The sequence below is a fragment of the Rhinolophus sinicus genome, chromosome 16 (assembly GCF_057876585.1).
Source record: "Rhinolophus sinicus isolate RSI-liver-muscle chromosome 16, RSI-T2T, whole genome shotgun sequence".
Lineage (NCBI taxonomy): Eukaryota > Metazoa > Chordata > Mammalia > Chiroptera > Rhinolophidae > Rhinolophus > Rhinolophus sinicus.
In genome coordinates, this window is record NC_142516.1 from 134,950,677 (window position 1) to 134,969,831 (window position 19,155).

Genomic DNA, 19,155 nt, shown 5'->3' on the forward strand with positions numbered 1-19,155 from the left:
CTCAGAGATCATCTGTATTATAGACTTTCTGAAAAATCACTTACCTGTAAGTGGACACTTTTGTTTTTGTTTTGTTTTTTCAAAACTCAAGGAATACTTTTTCTACCAACATTAAGGTAGCTTAGCGTGTTCTTGTAATATTTAGCTAAAAACATAACAAAACTTTATAATTCCTTATTTGGGCAGTAAGAAAGCAATCTCCCCTCCCTCAAAAAACTTGTTTCAACTTTCAAGAGTCTATAGCTATCTTCAAACACCGAAACAACCAGATTTACATATTTGTGGTTTACAAAAACCACGAAAATTCTCTATACCAGGGTTTATTCTATGGTTTCCATCAAGGAAGAGAGTTATAACTATATTAGTTTATACTTATTGCTCTCTAATGCTATAAAGTAGTACTACAGCCCAAAGGAAAAAAGCATAGAACAGAGAAAGGCCTGACCACTTCTCCCACATGTGTGTGAACTTGCTGTGTGGCATTGAACAAGACAATCTGCTTGGCTTTCAGTTTCTCTATTTGTGAAATAAGATTAGAATCATTGTTATCCAAGATTATTATAAAATTCTACAAAACACAGAAGATTCAACCCTTTTTTTCTAAGAATGTATCTATATTTGTAAACATAATATAATCCACTATAAAAACAACCCTTAATCAACACTATACTTAGTTTTTCTTAGCAGCTTTTACTTTTCTTAATTGCTGGCAGTTAAAAATTATTTTGACCCAGAATGGCATTCTGCGAATCTAAATGCTATCCTGCTACAAACTCTAAGCTTCATTTCAACCCTTAACCAAGCAGTGTCATACTATGAACTGTTTCCTCACCTGTTCCCTAATGAAGCTGCAAAGTAATTCTTTGAATTTACACAGTTACGTATAGTGCTGATGAAAGCCACCTGTTGGAAACTATGACTTTCCTGTCAAAGGGGAAAAAAACAAAAAGAAACAACCTTAGATATTCCTGGGAACCAGCTGCAGCCGAATGAGTCCTAATCCCGCTCCAGCTGGAAAAAGCAGAAGAGTGAAGTCGCTACTGGTCTAATTCATTTGCTGCAGGTCCTTTGGGAACTGACTCCACCCGAGTAGCCAACTGGTAAACAACTATATCAGAACAAGGCTTTTAATAATTCCTATATGTAACATTTGTTTTCTTTAAAATTTTTAAATCAGAGCATGAAAAGTATTTATTGTGATTTTAATAAACGCTTCTCAGCTCACTGGAAATAAAATTTTAATTCTACTTAACCAGCAAACTTAGCACCCATACTGTCTTTTCACACAGCCAAGAACCAAGTCAGTGTAAAAAATATACTTTCTCCAATATTTTAAAGAAAAGACAAAAAAAAAAAAAAAAAAAAAAAAAACTGTCAAGGAGATTTTTACAACTTCAAGAAGACTGGAATGATAAAAAAAAATTTTTTTCAGATTCAAACAGTTCCTGTTATCTATTCACTTTCATAGTATTAAAAGTAAATGTAAAGTAAAAAGTGCTGGCCATGTGACAGGATGAACTAAACAAAAAAACAGGCAGCAAAGCTAAGAAGATAATGTATTTTGCATATATTCATTTTCCATTTGGTGTTTTATGACAAGCAATAATGAAAATTTGTGTTATAAAAGAGCTATTATATATCATGCCTATTAAAACTTAACCACATAGAGTCCTTTTGAGACTTCAATAAGAAAGTATATGTTAAAGCTCTAAGAACAATGCTGCCCAATACATTGTTAGCCCTTAACAAATGTTAGCTATTAATAGGTTTCTATAAGCAACTGCTTACATTCCTTTGGCCTGATAAAGGGAGAAGAGGTGAAGATGATGGGGTCTTCTCGATCTGTATTCCTGAAGCAATTTGTAGTATCTGATGTCTTCATTAATTTCTTCTTTTTAGTTCATCAATTTATTAGAAGTTACCCCAAGAAAGAGTAAAGTGCTAGTAACTGTAAGAAAAATGTCTAGATTGTATGCATAGAAGTTTTGGGTATAGAAGTTTTGATTAGCAATGACTAAACCAAAGGTTGCTTCAGTAGCTCAAGTTTTCTTTCAGGGTATATTGTGGGCTAAAAATTACCAAAACACACAAAGCTCATGGCCTAACTAGAAGACCAAAAAATATCTGTACAGTTGATTGTATTTAAACAAATACTGCATTACAAACATATCTGTGCCAGTTATTTTTAAATTTTTGTTTTTGTTCTTTATATGAACAAATCTGCTGAGACAAAGGCAATTCCTAACTACATTTATACTTAATCGACTTCAATGACTTGTCAGTAACAAATTTTTATTTCTAGCCAGCTTCTCCTCAGGGTGTAGAACAAAAAACGGTATAAACAATGATGTAAGAAATGTATAAAAAACATAATTATTGAGATCAATCAGTTGTACATTCAGTAACATTACAAAATCTACATCATCCATGTTACTGTGTCCTTGCCATAACTTGAAAAATGAGGTCCACTACATATGGTTAGAATAACCTCCTCTAAAATAATCCTTCTTTACTTAAAAACTGATATGTTGGCATCATCCTACATTCCTTCCTTTATAATGTAAGAATTAAAATTTGTAATTTAAGTTTCCCCAAAAAATAAAGTTTCCCAATAATCATACTATAAAATACACTTGCTTGTATGCTTTCATAGAACATCTTAATATATACTTTATTTTATTTTATTTTATTTTATTTTATTTTATTTTATTTTATTTAAGGAGGGCGCAGCTCACAGTGGCCCATGTGGAGATCAAACCGGCGACCTTGGTGCTATTAGCATCACGCTCTCTCTAACCAACTGAGCTAACCGGCCACCCCTTAATATATTCTTTGGATTGAGAACTTCTTCCACTTATTTACTACTAATTTATTTCTTCTCAACTTTTTTGTAACAGCCTTTGCTTTCAGATGTTATAGGGGTTGTTGAGTTTTTTGTTTTGTTTTTTTATGCAAACAATCATTCTGTCAAGCAGTAAACATATCCAAATTTAACAGCATGGACACTTACTAGTATAAAGCATCACAGCAACAGGATATTTGAAATTGAAATTAAGCTTACATGTGTAAACAATTTTATAATACTACCATTCTAACATATAAAATGTGAAACAATTTTACTATAAAGGCCATTTTCAAATAGCTAAATCAACACTATCATTTTTAACTCTCAATAACTTGAACATATTTCCATTCTAATCAGCATCTCTACATCAAAAAATCTAAGTTCCTGTCAAAGCCACACTTATCCCATGCCACATTTCAGGAACAAAATAATTCGGACTCTATGCTGTCTCTATGCTGTCTGCCTTAATCCCCAACAGGAACTAAATCCTATATGCACTGTTCATGGTAGGCCTCTAAATGTTTGCTGAATGAATAATGAATAAATGAAATAAATGAACAAATTATCTTACAGTAATATCCATATTTCAAAAAGAAATTTACAAGGAGAAGTTGTTATTCATGCTAGTTACACACTATCACCCACAATTCAAGGGAAAATAACATTTTGTCCCAAATGAAAGCATTCTATTACAGCCATACAACCAATCCCAAACTTCAAGTGATATAACTTCAGTGACGACTGAAATAAAAATTAACAAACTTAGAAATTATCTTTAAGAAAAAAATAAAACAAAATGTCACGTAGACAAACTATTTTTTTAATACGTATAAAAACCATACTACTTGTAATCTTTGGTTTCTTATACTTTTATCACTGGTTCAAAGTCAGTTTTAGAATTCATTCTATGATGGGAAGAGAAAAAAGGGACACAAACAGTGAAGGGGTGAGGGAGGAATATGTCCTTTCACAATTAGAGAATGTGCTATGAAGTTATCACCAAAACCTTCACAACTGTTTACCTGAGCGCGGTGATGGGCATTATACACAACTCCCAGGAGGCAGGAGCTATCACTATTACACTGAACCTGAAGTCAGTCTGCCCAAATCCAAATCCCTACGTAGCTCTGTCTCCTAATATCTCTGACTTGGACAAGTTACAGAACCTCTTTTACGCCTCAATTTCTTCATCTGTAAAATAACAGTACCTACCTCCTTGAGTTGTATGAAGATTGAATGAGTTAATATATGTATAGCTTTAAAGTAACACCTGGCACACAGTAAACACATAAAGTTAAATAAATAAACCACTATGAACTACCACAACGCTAGCTCAGAAATTTTCCTTAGAACAGGGATCAAACTTTAAACTACAGTATCCCATAGTCACCTCACTATCAATGTGAAAACACACTTAAATTCAGCTGTCTTCACAAAAACTCTTAAAAATATTTCTACACAGCTGATCTCATCAAAAAGAGCAAAAACCACTCAGTTGCTGAAAATCTAACATACAGGTCTACAATGCCTGCCAAAGGTTAATATAGCCAAAAATAAAGAAAGAAAATGTTAGAAATGATATAGAAAAAAGAGGAACTTGCTCGTCACTTCATATAGTCCCTGAATTTCATCTCTCACCCCAGTGACCAGACTAATAAGATACATTTGCATTCCGGAGAACATAAAATCATTTCAGTTCCAAGCCATTTCAATTCTAAGCCAAGTACTTGGACCACAGTAGGTGCCCAATAACTATTTGAGGAATTAATTAATGCCTAAAAGTGAAACTACTTCTGGCCTACACTTTCCTTTCTCCATCACTGTCAAAAATACACTGGATAATTTTTTTGAAAATATCTAAGTTCATAACAGCAAGCCAATCAATTCCACATAGGAATCCAATGGATAGTTTAAAAAAGCGGGAGGAAAGTAGTTAAAATATAATAAAAGGAGCAGACATACACTGTGATCTGTTGAGAGGAAGAATAATTCTTCACGTTAGAGTTCACTCTATTATGATTTTGAATGTGAGCTTTTCATATCTTTGGGGAAAGTCACGCAGGGAATTCACTATTGAAAATAAGACTCCATTTAAAAATACAAACAGATCTCATCATTCCTAATTTTGTAGATATTATCATGAAATTAGTTTTCCAATAAGACCAGTACATAAACATAGGAGTCTACTCAAGAAACTCAATTTTCCCAAATGTATCCTTCACATTTAGTTACTCCAGCTAACAACACTATATATTAAAATTATGTAACCAAAGCACACCAGCAGACCTTTGCTGGATTAAACATTTTTTTTAATGCAAAGATCTCAGCTCAGCTGCAAAATAAGGATTGTTGGGTTAGATGGTTAGCAAGGTCTCTTTCCAAGACTAAAGCCCTAGGGTGATAGGACTCAGATTTGTCTACATTGCACTATATTGACTACTTTGTAGTAATATGCACAACTGTCACTTTATGTATAGTTAATATTTTTTAAATTAAAATATCTAACTCAAGCAAGGGAATGTATAATAAAAGCAAGCACCCAGGTGCTCTAACAAGAATTTATAATATCCAATTCACAGATATGACAGTGAATTCATTCTAAACTATAAATTATTCTGTTTCCAAGCAATTAACCTGTAGATCATTTGATTAACAGTTGTAGGAATCAATTGTATTTCATTTCACTTAAGCTATATGTGATCAAGAAACAGTTCTCACAGATTAAGAGTACTTATAGCACTGAACAACAGAATGAAGCATTTTAGTTACTTGTCCACCTTGAATTTTTAATAATGTACTCTTAAATGCTGAAATGATACAGAGCCATTTTATGAATGGGATTCTCTATCAGAATCATTTTAAGAGTAAACACAGTAAGATCATTTCTAATTCAAAGTTCACAGAGAAAATTGAATCCTAAAATAGATCTCTAAAAACTTCATCAAAGAAAAATACTGTTAATTTTCAATTGCTATTAGGGTAAAAAATTATAGGTGGGTTATCAACTACAGTAAATTTAGAGCAAATCTCAAATATGTTTAAATACATTCAATGTTAACTTTACAATCTTCTCATCCTACTAAGGTGCGTAACAACTTAAATTACTACCACTTTCCACAGAACTACAATTCAGAGCAATTGAAATAAATTTACAGCTAGGACACTAGGTCAATGTAAGAAACAGCTATTAACAAAATTCTCCTCATCCCTGAGAATCTATTTAAGGGCCAAAATTTACCTTTAAGACATACTTTCAAGTGTACAAAATAACAGCATAAAACACAGCACAGTAACGTATACCATACGTGCATCAAAATTCCCAGCTCTCCAGAACTTTACTAATATAGGGTACTGTATTCCTGACCCATGTAGTTACACCTGTCATAAACAATGACATTTAGGACTTTGTCATATAGAAAGAATAATGCATGACAGAAAGCTAGAATACAAACAGTAGAAATAAGAATTGCTAAATTTGCTTAACTACTACTATGGGTCACAAGAATTGGTCTCAGTGCTGTGTAATGATAAACTGCAACAAAATGGGAAAAAGAAAGAAGAAAGGTTCTTAGAGTCACTTGCTTGTTTCAAATTCAAGTCTCCAGCATTTGGCTGTTCATCAGCTTCCCGCAGTAAGATACAAGAACTTTTACGCAACAGTTTTAAAGTTGTACACTACTTTTAAATTCTAATCTAAACATGTTTTTGGTTGATCGATACTCTACACTTTGAATCTCAAATATTTCAAAATATCAGAACAATTAGCATCTACTGAGTTCTCACACCTAGAACGCACCAGTAAAAAACCAGGTGATCATCACTCCACAAGTCTCCAAACACAAAACTTGTGTTAACTTCTATATAACTTCCTAGAAATGTGACTTTGTAGCATGCTACATCATCAGCTCTATGAACACTGATGCATATACCATTCTCACCTTATCCTTTTCATGTGGAAGGAGTGACACTGGAGGTAAAGAGGAAAGAGACTCACAACTCTCTTTCCCATCCACATTGGTTGCTTTAGTGTTGAGCCGATAAAGAGGTCCATCTTTAAGGAGTCTGCCATGGCCAATGGCACGTTTAATAGCCAATCGTAACTGCTGGTGAAAGCCAGAGGCAGCACTGCCTCCAAATAATGCAGACACATCCTTCTGACCTTTCAAAAAACGTTCAATGCTTTTCAAAGTTGAGCCACCAGACTCTGCCAAGCCATCAACTGCCCGTTTGATCAGTTTATTCCAATCTACATTTTGTTTATTATCCAATTTTCCATGGTTTCGAGGTTTAGGAAGTGCTATTCGCCCAGGATTATCAGGATCTTTATAGGAATTGAGACCCTTATTTGAAACTTTTAAAATTGTTCCATCTTTAACACTCAACTCCAATTGTTCTAAAACAGTTTTACGATCCAAGCCATGGGATGAAGACACTGCATTGCATATCCTTTCTTCTGAAGGACGCTGTTTCTGCTTCTTCACTTTTTTTATGGCCTCCAAAATCCATTCCGTATACAGCGGGTTAGCGAGTTTTACCATGGTGAAGGATTCGTATATCCATAGAGTCGTTATCCCTTATCCTGATGCTGAGTAAGTTTTACACCATGGAAAACAACATTCTCGGAGGCTGAGAACCAGTTAACCATAGCATACAAGTTTTCTGGTCTAAGTCCTTCCTCCTTTCATAAAATAGATGCCTCCCCACTTTACTTTAGAAACCGCAACTACCAGTTATTTGAAATGTCTTCAAACTTCCCAATAAATTTCTCAATAGCACCACATATGGGTCTCTTCATAAAGTTGTAAAAACTCAAGAACATGTCACTCCCAGCAGAAGAATGTTTATCTTATGCCTGAAAAACAATGAAAACAAAGTCAGTTTTCTATCAAGTCCCACTTGTAAATAAGCTATAACTGAAACATCCTACTCTTTAAAAGCAATCAAATAGCAAGTGTTTATTGAGCACCTGTAGGAATCTTCACATGTTTCTATCAACATTCCAAAACAATCATGTATGTAAACCACTGGGATAAATAAGAAATGAAATGAATAATTAGAATACAATGAGGAAACAAAATGAGATGCACTGTGAATAACCTTAGACTACAATTAACCAGAGGGTGCTGGCTATTCTGTTGCCATAATCTCTGCTCACCATTCTACGAACTGAAACTCTTCCTTGACATCTTTCCCCAAGAAACTATTCAGCACTTCAACAAGTATCTGGATTAGTAGAAAGAATCCTGTAATGAAAGTAAAAGTGAATCTTTCATCTTTAAAATTCCAGACATTCAGACTGGATAAAACAGTCAGTGGAATAGGCAGAAAACAATTAAGAAAATTTTAACTATTTCATACATTAAAGACATAACAAATACAATTTACACACACAGATCAAGTTTATACTTTAAGTGCAGTATATACTTTAAACATTCCAAATGGAAACAAAAATAATATGGGAAGTAGTCAAGTGTGAAAAGTGCTTAAGGAATTTTTAAATAATCCAATTTCATTCAAATTTCAAGAATTACATGCTGATAGCATCTCCAAAGCCAAACTAAAGTACTTGGAGGGAGTAACAACTGTCAAAATGTGAAATGAGAAAGGCCCAGAATCATTATGTTCAAATGCACACACTACATATCAAACGTATGGTACAGAAAAAAATTTATTCCCTGTTTGCGGGTCTAAAAAGATCTCATAAAGATTCAAGACTGCTGTCCTGAAATGAACATTAATGAATGAAACACAAACATAAATATACTGCCTCTCCAGGATCAAAGTCAATATTCTTCTTTCAGACAAAAGAAACTGGCAGACACAAATCTTTTTAAAAATCACCAAAATAATGAATTCTCACAATCTAAACAACTCCTCTGCTTCCAAAACTAAATTTAATTTCACTTTTGTGGTTTTTAGACCTCTGTTCTTAATCTGAGGAACATTTACATTACAACACAAACAAATGCTAAAAAAAAAAAAAAAAGGCTCCCACAGCAATTATTCTTACAAGTAACATTAAAATCCAAAGGAAAACTAACAGGTATTAGAGAAGGGATAGTACTATTAACTCTGATAGGGAAAAAAAAGGCTGAAGTAAACACTCAAATCGGAGCCAAGATTTATTTTTAATCTGACTAAAAAGAAGCCCCCTGAGAGCTATGCTTCATTCTGGTGAGAGTCTCAAGAGAATAGAAATCATACTATTATTACTCTACGAAAGTTCATTATGTAGATATTAACGCTAAACTAAATAAGAAGCTACAACCTGAGTTTAAGAAGCTGGAAACGTAATTGATTAAGCTCGCAGGTAAAAGAATGAATGACAGTTACTCATTGTTTCTCCGGCCGGGATTTTCACCAGTGTCCAGGTCTTATCAAAGTAAAGGGCCTGCAGACTTGAACTTTACACCAGCGTCTAAAGAGAAAGCACAACTTGCTTCCGACAGTTCTTCCCCGGCCTCCATTCCCCACCCACAAACACATCTTCGCGCTCTCTTTTTAAAGAGCGAGAAACTTTAAAAACTTGGAACAGCACAACCCTGAAGCTTGCCAACGGGTGGCTTCGCCGTTCCCATTAGATGGAAACAGAACCCGAGGACTAAGTTAACAATGAAATCACGTGAAAGAGTTAAGAGCAATGTATCACCCGTTCCCAGCTCCTCCAAATCCTAAGCTCCACAGAGGCGGGTTCCAAGCAGGGTTTGGGGCATGCAGGCTGCCCGGAGAGCCTGACAGGTCCGGCAGCTCCTGTCCAAACCGGCCGACGATTGACAAGCAGCCCGCCGCCTCCCCTCCCAGCGTCCGGGCTGACAGCCCGACAGACACAACACCACACGTGCTGCCTCCTCCGCACCACAACACCCGCCAGCCTGTCACCCCCATTTGCCGCCTCAGCCCCTCTCGGATCTCCGCACACCCGGCCGCCACCGAAGAGGGAGCGCCCGGGAGCGCGGGCAGGAGGGGCCGGGCGGGCCTGGGCGGCGAGCGCCGGGCGCAGGTGGGGCCGGGGAGGTGGGCGCGCCCCCGAGGGAGAGCGGGTTGCCGGCACGGCAAAGCCCAGCCCGAGGCTCTGCGGCCTGGGCCGCTCGGTGCTTGCCCACCCGCCGACTTCCCCGGCTGGGCCCGGCCCGCCGGCGGGCGGCGGGGACCTTGGGCCGGAGGCGCGCTGACCGCGGGGCGGGGGAAGCCGGGCGCCGGCCGGGCGCGAGGGGGCGGCCGTGGCGCCCCAGCCCGAGGCCTGGCGCAGAGCAGCGGGAGGCGGCGCAGGCCGCGACGGGGCCTGCAGCCTCCTGCCGACCCCGCGAGGCGGCGGAGCGGGCCCCAGAGCGACTCAGCCTCGGGTTCGACGGCTGGGGGCGGCCGAGGGTGGCCTCTCGGCTACTTACCGGGGAGGAAGAGAGCCGGGATACCAGGACCCCGGGCCGGACCGCGGAGATGCCCCAAACTGACACGGCCGCCATCTTGGAGACAGTGAGCTCCGGCCGGGGGGAGGGGAGGCGAGGCGGCGGAACAGCCGCGGGGGGAGGGGAAGCGTCGCGAAGGAACGGCTGCCTGGAGGAGGGAGCGGCAGCAGCCCGGGAGGGAGGCGAGGGGGAGGAGGAGAGAGAGAGAGTGCGGGAGGGGGGCGGCTGAGGAGCGGGAAGAGCTGGGCCGAGAGCCGGGAAAGGCCGGAGGGCGGGGCGGGTAAGGAGGGAAGAGCGGGCCGGGCGGGTCACGTGGGACCGGTACAAAAGGCCAAAGCCAAAGCGGGAGGAGGACCTGATGGGGCTGGAGGCCAAAAACTGGGGGCTCTTTCTAGCCTTTCACACGCGGTTAGGTCGGGCGGATACCAGTGAGAGGAGGAGATGATGTATCCCCATTACACAGCTGGGGAAACTGAGAGCAGACGCATGGGTGGGGTGGCTTCAGTGTGGCACGGAAATCCGGTGGCCAGACGGGCTCTGAACTCTTGATGGCGTTTGTGTTTACAGTTAGCAGATCCTCCCTCCCCACTTCTGTGCCCTCAGCCCACTTCCACGGTGACTCTCCCGGAACCTGAGGTCGGGAGCTTGTGTGTTGGGGAGGGGGCGAAGGGCAGAGAGGAAGTTGCCTCCCTTCATCGTTCCCCTTCTGCTCACTTGACTCACCCCACACATCTCACTCCTACTGTAGGAAAAAGAGGTGTGTTGAGAAGGGAGAAAGGGTAGAAACTTAGACACTCGTGTCAAGCTCTTTGTCAAGTGACCACAATGATTTCACCCTCCCCACAAATGAGACTTGTTGGTTCTTACCAGAGACATTTTCACAGAAAACAGCATAGACTAGGGTGGTAAGATTTACACAAGGTCACGTAGCTATTCTGTGGCACGCATCTGAGTTTGGAGCCTAGCTCTGTCTTATTCCAACGGCTGTCTTCTCGTGCCCTATGCAGAATTGCTCTTGTCCGAATTTATGGCTGAACCACGAACTGGCACTTTTTTCATAGCATGTCTGTCCTCTACTGGTTTCTTTGTCTTGTCTCTCGAGATTGAATCATACCCTTTTTAAATTTTATTTACTACATTCATTAGAAAGGCAGTAAATGACAAATGAAAAGACATACTAAATGGTTAATAATTTTGTGTGGAAGTATTTTCCTGCTACTAGACCTTTATCTGCTTTGTGCATCCTGCGTAGACTACCCTGTTTCCCGGAAAATAAGACCCAGCGGGACCATCAGCTTTAATGCCTCTTTTGGAGCAAAAATTAATATAAGACCTAGTCTTATATTATGTTGTATTATATAAGACCCGGTCTTATAGTAAAATAAGACTGGGATATTATATTACATTATATTATATTGACCGGGTCTTACAGTAAAATAAGACCAGGTCTCATATTAATTTTTGCTCCAAAAGACACATTAGAGCTGATTGTCCGGCTAGGTCTTATTTTCCGGGAAACACGATATTTTCTCTAACATCTCATTTTACCCCAGCTTTACCTTTTAAAGACCACCCTCTCACTCACTCCCTTAACTTCCATGCTTACTTCCTTTTCTGAACTTATGTAGTACTGACCATTTGCCCTATTCGTTTGACACGATGTGTGGCCTTTGTAACATTGTATGTTCTTCTAGAATGCCTCTTTGCATATCCATTACTGTGTTACAAGTAGTACAGACTCAAAACGTTGCTAGTGAATGAACATTTTTAAGCCACTGAGAAAAAGACGGAATTTCCACCTCCAGCTCAAGCCTTGTGTATTCCTCAACCTATACTTTCTTATCTCTTAGCTTTTCTCCGCTGTAATCCTTAGACTGTCTAGACCACTCAATAACAACATAAAAACAGATTTTCTGATGATGGTCCAGCCAACTCAATATCCTAGTACTGACACTGATAACATAAGTGTGGTGTGGTGTGGTGAGATTTACTTCATTACCCTCCGTGACCTACTTCCAAGCCCCATTGCCAAATTAGGAGAGAAATTTGGGGGTAAAAGTTAATCTATTAGAAAGTATATTTTCCATCCTAGATAAATCAGATAGACGCATTCTCAGGTAAAATGAGAGCTATTTGTAAAATGGAAATACATTTGGGAAAGAAAAGGTGGGGGGAGATTCTCTTTTAAAAGAATGAAGAAAGGTTTTTATTTCGCAAAGAGAACAGATGAAGTCATGTTAATAGAAAGAAAATGAGTTCTTCGCATGAGACTAGTGTGTGGTCTTCAGAAGAAAAATAATATTTACAGAGATGAGCTGTGTTTGCCTTTGGATAATTTGGAAGAAAACTAGCCACAGCCATTCCTGTGAGAAGACCAAACTAGAGTACAGTAGCAAGAATTTAAAACAATTTGCAACAACAAAGCACAGTTTAGCTTTACAAACAGCTTCCATAGAGAGTCTTTGCTTTACATTTGCATAACTTGAGGGCATATTCAGGAGGTCTTCTCAAAAGATCTGCAACAAAGATTAAAGTCCTCGTCTTTCAAATGTTAAAAATAATCCACAGCACTGAACAGACAGTTTTTCTTGCTTCAAACTTGACTCAGAATTCAGCCCTGCAGGGTTGTCAGCTATGTTATTTCCCTCATCCACATTTTGCACTAGGAATCCCTGCCTTTTCACTTGTAGTTGGTAGTTACATTTTTATGCTGACTCTAGCTAAGCCTAAAATTGGAAGTTTGCTCTATCCTTGTTTCAACAGGAAACGCTTTTAATCCATTTACATTTAATATAATTACTGCTGTATTTGGATTTCTACCTGCCATCTTGCTATTTCTTTTCTTTTGTTTACTTATTTTACATCCCTTATTCTCTTTCTTGCCTTCTTTTGAATTAATTAAAATATTTTAATTATATCATTAACCTCTATTAGCTTATTAGTTATACATCCTTTTAGAAATCTTAGCGATTACAGCATGCCTATTTGACTTATTACACTCTAATATAAATGATTACTTATACCACTTTCCCAATAATGCTAAGACCTTAGAATGCTATGTCTCCACTACTCTTCCACTTTTGTGGTTTTTATTGTCACAGAGTTTAATTGTACATATACAGAGGGTGCCAAAAAAATGTATACACATTTTAAGAAAGGAAAACTGTATTAAAATTGTAATACTCAATATATACCGATAACAAAAGATGAATACAAGTCACATATGACTTCTGCAATTATAAGAGGTGCTCAGAGTGGTTACCATCAGCGTCCAGACACTTCTGATGACGGCAAACTACTATTGAGCAATGTTGACCAAAGTGTCCACTTGTATACATTTATTTGGCACCCCTGGTATTTTAAACCATACAACATTTTATAATTATTTGTTCTCTACAGTCAATATTCATTATATTCACCTACATATTTATTTACCCTTTATGTTACTCCTTGTTCCAATATACATTTTTGTGCTTCTGACTGGAATTTTTTCCTTCTTTCTCAATAATTCCTCTGTTCATACTGTAGTAGGTCTGCTGATGACAAGTTCTATCCATTTTTGTTTGCCTAAAAACTTCATTTTATCTTTCATATTTTTGCTGAGTATAGATAGCATTCTAGTTTGGCAAATTTTCTTTTCAGCACTTTAAAGATGTCCTTTTATTGTCTTCTGGTTTCCATCATTCCATTGTTATTCCTTTGGAAACTAATATCTTTTTTCCTCTGGCTCCTTTTAGCATTTTTTTCTTCAGTTTTCCACAAATAATCTGTGATATGTCTAGATGTGATTTTCTTTGTATTCATCCCACTTGGGTTCATGAGTGGCACATGAGTCCTTTGAATTTGTAGCTTGGTATCTTTTATCTGTTTTCGAAAATTCTTGGTCTTATCTCTTTTTTCCTTTTAAGACTTCAGTGATACATATGTCAGAATTTTTCACTGTTTACCATCTGTATTTACTACCATCTTTTTGACATCTTTCTTTATGCATGAGTCTGTATATTTTCTATCCATCTACCTAAATCTTCCCTTAAATCTATTTATTGAATTCTTAATATTGGTCATTGTATTTTTAAGTTCTAGAAATTTCATGTGATTTTTAAAAAAATAAAATCCAATTCATTTGGAGCAATTCTCCATCTTTTTATTTTCTCCACCTTTGCCTATACTTTCTTGAACGTATAATTCTAGCTATTTTAAATCCCTTCCTGATCATTACAATAACTAGATCTTCTGTGGATTTTTTTCTATGTATATTCTTTCCACTGACTTTTGGTCAATTTAGCAAATTGAATCTGACATTATATATAATGGATAATATATTATGGCCAGTTGGGTTTAATCCTTGGGATGCAAGGCTGATTTACCATTTGAAAAACCAGTCAATATAATTCACATTAGCAAACTAAATAAAACAGACAAAAATCATATGATCATTTCAGCAGATACAGAAAAAGTATTTGACAAAATCCAACAAATATTCCTGATAAAAATTTCTCAGCAAACTATGAACCTTCTCATAGTGATAAAAGGGCATTTGTGAAAAATCTACAATTACCATGATACTTAATGATTAAAGACAAATACTTTCCCTTTAAGACAAGATCAAGGCAAAGGTGTTGGCTGTCACCACTTCTATTCAACACTGCTCTAGATTCGAGACAGATAAGTCAGGAAAATAAAAAGGCATTCCAAATTGGAAATAAATAAATAAAGCTCTTTTCTCACAGATGACATGATTTTCTATCTAGGAAATCCTACAGAATCTACAAACAGCTAGTAGAATGAATGTTTATCATGGTTGCAGGATATAAGATCAATATACAAAAATCAAGTGTAAAACATCTGACTTTAAAAATGGGCAAAGGACTTGAATTGACATTTTGCCAAAAAAGATGTATGAATTGCCAATAAGCTCATGAAAGATGCTCCACATCACTAATCGTTAGGGAAATGCAAAATCAAAATCGCAGGTACCACCTCACACCCATTAGGATGTCTACTATAAATTTAAAAAGCAAAAAAACAGAAGATAACAAGTGTAGATGAGGATGTGAAGAAATTGGAACCCTTGTGCATTGTCGGTGGGAATGTAAATTGGTGCAACCACTGTGGAAAACAATATGGTGGTGCCTCAAAAAATTAGAAATAAAACTATATGATCCCGCAATCCTACTTCTGAGCATGTATCCCAAAGAATTGAAAGCAGGTTCTTAAAGATAGTTGGCACGTCCTTATTCATAGCAACAATATTCACAAGAGCCATCGATGGATGAACAGATAAATAAAATGTGATATATATGTTAATGGAATATGACTCACTCTTAAAAAGGAAGGAAATTCTGACACATGCTACAACATGGATGAACCTTGAGAACATGTGAACTAAGTGAAATAAGCCAGTCACAAAAAGATTTTTAAAAATGTAAGATACTTATATGAGGTAACTAAAGTAGTGAAATCATAGAGATAGAAAGTAGAATGGTGGTTGCCAAAGGCTGGGGGGAAAAGTAACTGGGGAGTTATTGTTTAATGATTTCAGAGTTTCAGTCTTGCAGGATCAAAAGAGTCGGGAGGTGGATGGTGATGGTTGCACCACAGTGTGAATGTACTTAACGCCACTAAACTACACATTTAAAAACGGCCAAGACAGTAAATTTTACATTATGTGTATTTTACCACAATTTTTTAAAAGTGTATTTCAATATACCAGCAACAAACAACTGAGATGAAAATGGAAACAGCAATATATTTTACAATAGCATCAAAAACATAAAATACTGAGGGGTAAATCTGACAAAAAATGTACAAGATATGTTCATTGAATGCTGCAAAATGTTGCTGAGAGAAATTAAAGAAGACCTAAGAAAATGGGAAGATATACCTTGTTTTGGGATTGAAAAATGGAATATTATTCCCAAATTGAGTTATAAATTCAATGCAATCGCAATCATAATCCTAGCAAGATTCATTTGTAGAAACTGAGAAGCAGATTCTAAAATTCTTATGAAAATACAAAAGATGTAGGATTGTCATAAAAGTTTGAAAAAGAACAAAGTTGAAGGAGTGATACTGCCTGACTTTCAGACTTTCTCAGTTTCCTCATGCAGGGTACATCAGTTACTGTTACTAATGCCTACCATACTATCACATAGGATTGTTGTGAAAATTTTAAAAGTTACTATAGTTATAGCACTAAAACAGTCTGTGTTATATGGTAAGCACACCATTATGTTAACTCTTATTAATATTATTGTAGTATTTTAATTTGTATTTCCCTGATTATTATAAAGTAAATATGTCAAATATGTAAGAAATAAAAGGAGAAATTGAAAAGGTGAGTGGTGAGCAAGAAAACATCAGACATGACCAGATAGATATGAAAGAGGAACAAATGGACCTTCTAGGAATAGAAAATATAAGAATCAAAAAGAAAACTAAATGGAAGAATTGAGGATAAGTGTACTGATGTTGCAACTTACTTTGATATGCACAACAAAGTTAGATTGATGGATGCATTCAGGGATAGAGAGATGGCTCCATGTGTGAAAAAGAAAGTATACTAAAATGTTAATTGTAGAATATAGGTGGTAGGTGTGTGGGATTTTAGTCTAAAATTCAACTTATCTATATCTTGAAAATTATTATAATAAAACATTGAGAAGAAAAAGAAAAGTTAATCAGCATAATGGACAAAGTTTGAATACTGAAATAGAAGATAAATCTGGAGAAATTTCAAAGGACTAGCCCAGGAACAAAAGAGATAAAAGACTCTGAAAGGCTAGTTAAGATATGTGTTATAAAATGAGAAATTGCCATCTGTCTTAACAGAATTCTAGAAGTAGATAACAGAAAGGGGAAGAGGCAATATTCAAAGTAAAGTGGCTGAGAATTTTTCATTACCGACAAAAGACAGTCATCCACAGATTCAGGAATTCCAGTAAATTCCAAGAAGGATAAATAAAAATAAATTTACTTCCCACTAAAGGGATTTTCAAAAGACATGCTTCATGAAGAATGAAAATGACTCTAGAAAAAAGATCTGAGGTGTGGATAACTCTAAACAAACATTTGGTTATTATAAAGCAGTGATAATGTTTAATTTGTGGGATTAAAAAAAATAGCGAGTTAGAACAAACTGGTTGGACTACAATAACAATCTAAGCCTGAGAGGGAGTTATTGAAGTTAAAAGATTATTTGGAGTTAAAAATATCAATTATCTTTAGATTTTTTAAAGGTAGGTAATCAAGTTAAAATTCAAAGCGTAACTACTGTAACAAAAAGGTTTTAATTTATATCTTTAAAAGCATTATGGGGCAAACATTGAAAGATTTTTTTAAAAGCTTGATTTATTTTTGCAGGTAAAGAAATCCAAATGTATCTATAATAATAAATGTAAATAGATTGAATAACGCAGTTAGCAATTGTAGATTTGCAGACTGGATATATCTGCCCAGTTCCTTCTCCCTAACTCACCATTCAGATAAGTCACCCCCACTCCTGAAACTGGAGGCCAAACGAGTCCGGGGCTCGTGCTGCCTGCACCACTCAGCCAATAGACCAACACAGGAATTGGGCCATAGAATAAACGTTTAGTATCAGAGCACCGGTGGTCTGAGAAGGCAGCAGGTTAACACCTCCGAAAACTGCCTTAACATTCTCAGACAGGCTTGAGATTTTTAAGGGAAAATCTAGGCTACGTGATGGTTCCAGGGGTCTGCATGGAGCCGTCCCTGTGGCCATGTGATTCTGTGGTAGAGTCAGCAACCCAGGAATAATGATGGGATTAGCCTGGAAAGAAAGCTAGACCATAGAGATTGTGATCAATATGCCTAAAGGTATTAATCGTAAATTTCTAAAATAGGGAGCTGGGTGGGACAGGGACATTCAGAGCTCAAGCCACAGGGGGTTGATCTATTATTAAGCTATAGGTAGGTCAAGTAAAGGTGAGGCCGGGGACATGGAGAGGCCTCTACTATGGGGGTGCCAACCAGACCCTGCTTCAATATGACAAATACTGGTAGTGGCCTACTCAATACCTGCTTTTCCTTAGTAACAGAATTCAATTATATTCTGGACAGCAAACTGTGCCCTTAAGATGACATATTCCAGTTTCTCTTGAACCTAGGGATACCACCAATGAAATGCAAGTAGAAGTTATTGGGTAGGACTTGCAGGAAAGCTCTTCGAAAAGAGGACAGACTCTGGCATGTACCCTTTCTTGCTCCTTCTTGCTCTCTGGAATGCAGACATGAGGGTTGGAAGCCATTCTGGACCATGAAGCAATCTTGAGGATGGAAGCTACATGTTAAAGGTAGAAGGAGCTTGGGAATCTGATGATTGCAGAGCTGCCGTACCAGCCCAGGGCTGCCTGCCTCGGAACTTCCTTTACGTAACAAAGAAATAAAACCTGTATCTTGTTTGATCTGCTTGTTTGGATTTTCATTGTATATGCCACCAGAACCTAATCTTAATTAATGCATGATGTCCCACCATTAAGAATAGAAGCTCTGGAATTGACAAACCTGAAATTGAGAACCTACTCTGCAATTAATTGGCTGAGTGACCTTGGACAAGCTGGTTAAAACTCTCTAGTCTCAGTTCATCATCTGTAAAATGAAGATAATGGATGTTACCTACATTGTAGGGTTGTTGTGAGGATTAAATGAGATATTGCGTACAAAACATTTAGTACAATGTCTAGCACAGACTAATAATAGAAAATGTCAGTAGTGTAACCTAAGGCAAAGAAGAAATCAGTGGTCTCCAACCTAAACTAAGATCATGGCACATTTTGTTAATCTTTCTACGTATCTTTTGTCATCTATCGCGCCTCAATTTTCAATATACTCTTTCCAAATCTGTGCCTCTTCTCAAGAACCCTACCTCTCTCAGCATATGAC

General features: G+C 37.4%; 2 protein-coding genes across 4 annotated transcripts in view; one reads left to right on the forward strand and one right to left on the reverse strand.

Annotated features, from left to right (window-relative positions):
• KAT6A (lysine acetyltransferase 6A) overlaps nt 1-10,510 on the reverse strand; it is a 94,444-nt gene extending 83,934 nt beyond the window's left edge. Inside the window, exons 1-3 of one of the 3 annotated variants that reach the window (XM_074329598.2) lie at nt 10,234-10,363; nt 8,001-8,088; nt 6,784-7,697 (exon numbers count right to left, since the gene is read on the reverse strand). In XM_074329598.2, coding sequence (XP_074185699.2) covers nt 6,784-7,383 — 600 coding nt within the window. In that variant the 5' untranslated portion in view covers nt 7,384-7,697; nt 8,001-8,088; nt 10,234-10,363. Of the gene's footprint in view, nt 1-6,783; nt 7,698-8,000; nt 8,089-10,233 lie in introns of all 3 variants that reach the window. The other 2 variants (XM_019742058.3, XM_074329599.2) reach the window with 2 other exon arrangements.
• The window catches only part of AP3M2 (adaptor related protein complex 3 subunit mu 2), a 51,683-nt gene continuing 42,708 nt past the window's right edge, over nt 10,181-19,155 (forward strand). The window contains exon 1 of the mRNA XM_019742061.3: nt 10,181-10,318. The gene's annotated coding sequence lies outside the window, so the exon portion shown is untranslated. The remainder of the gene's footprint in view (nt 10,319-19,155) is intronic.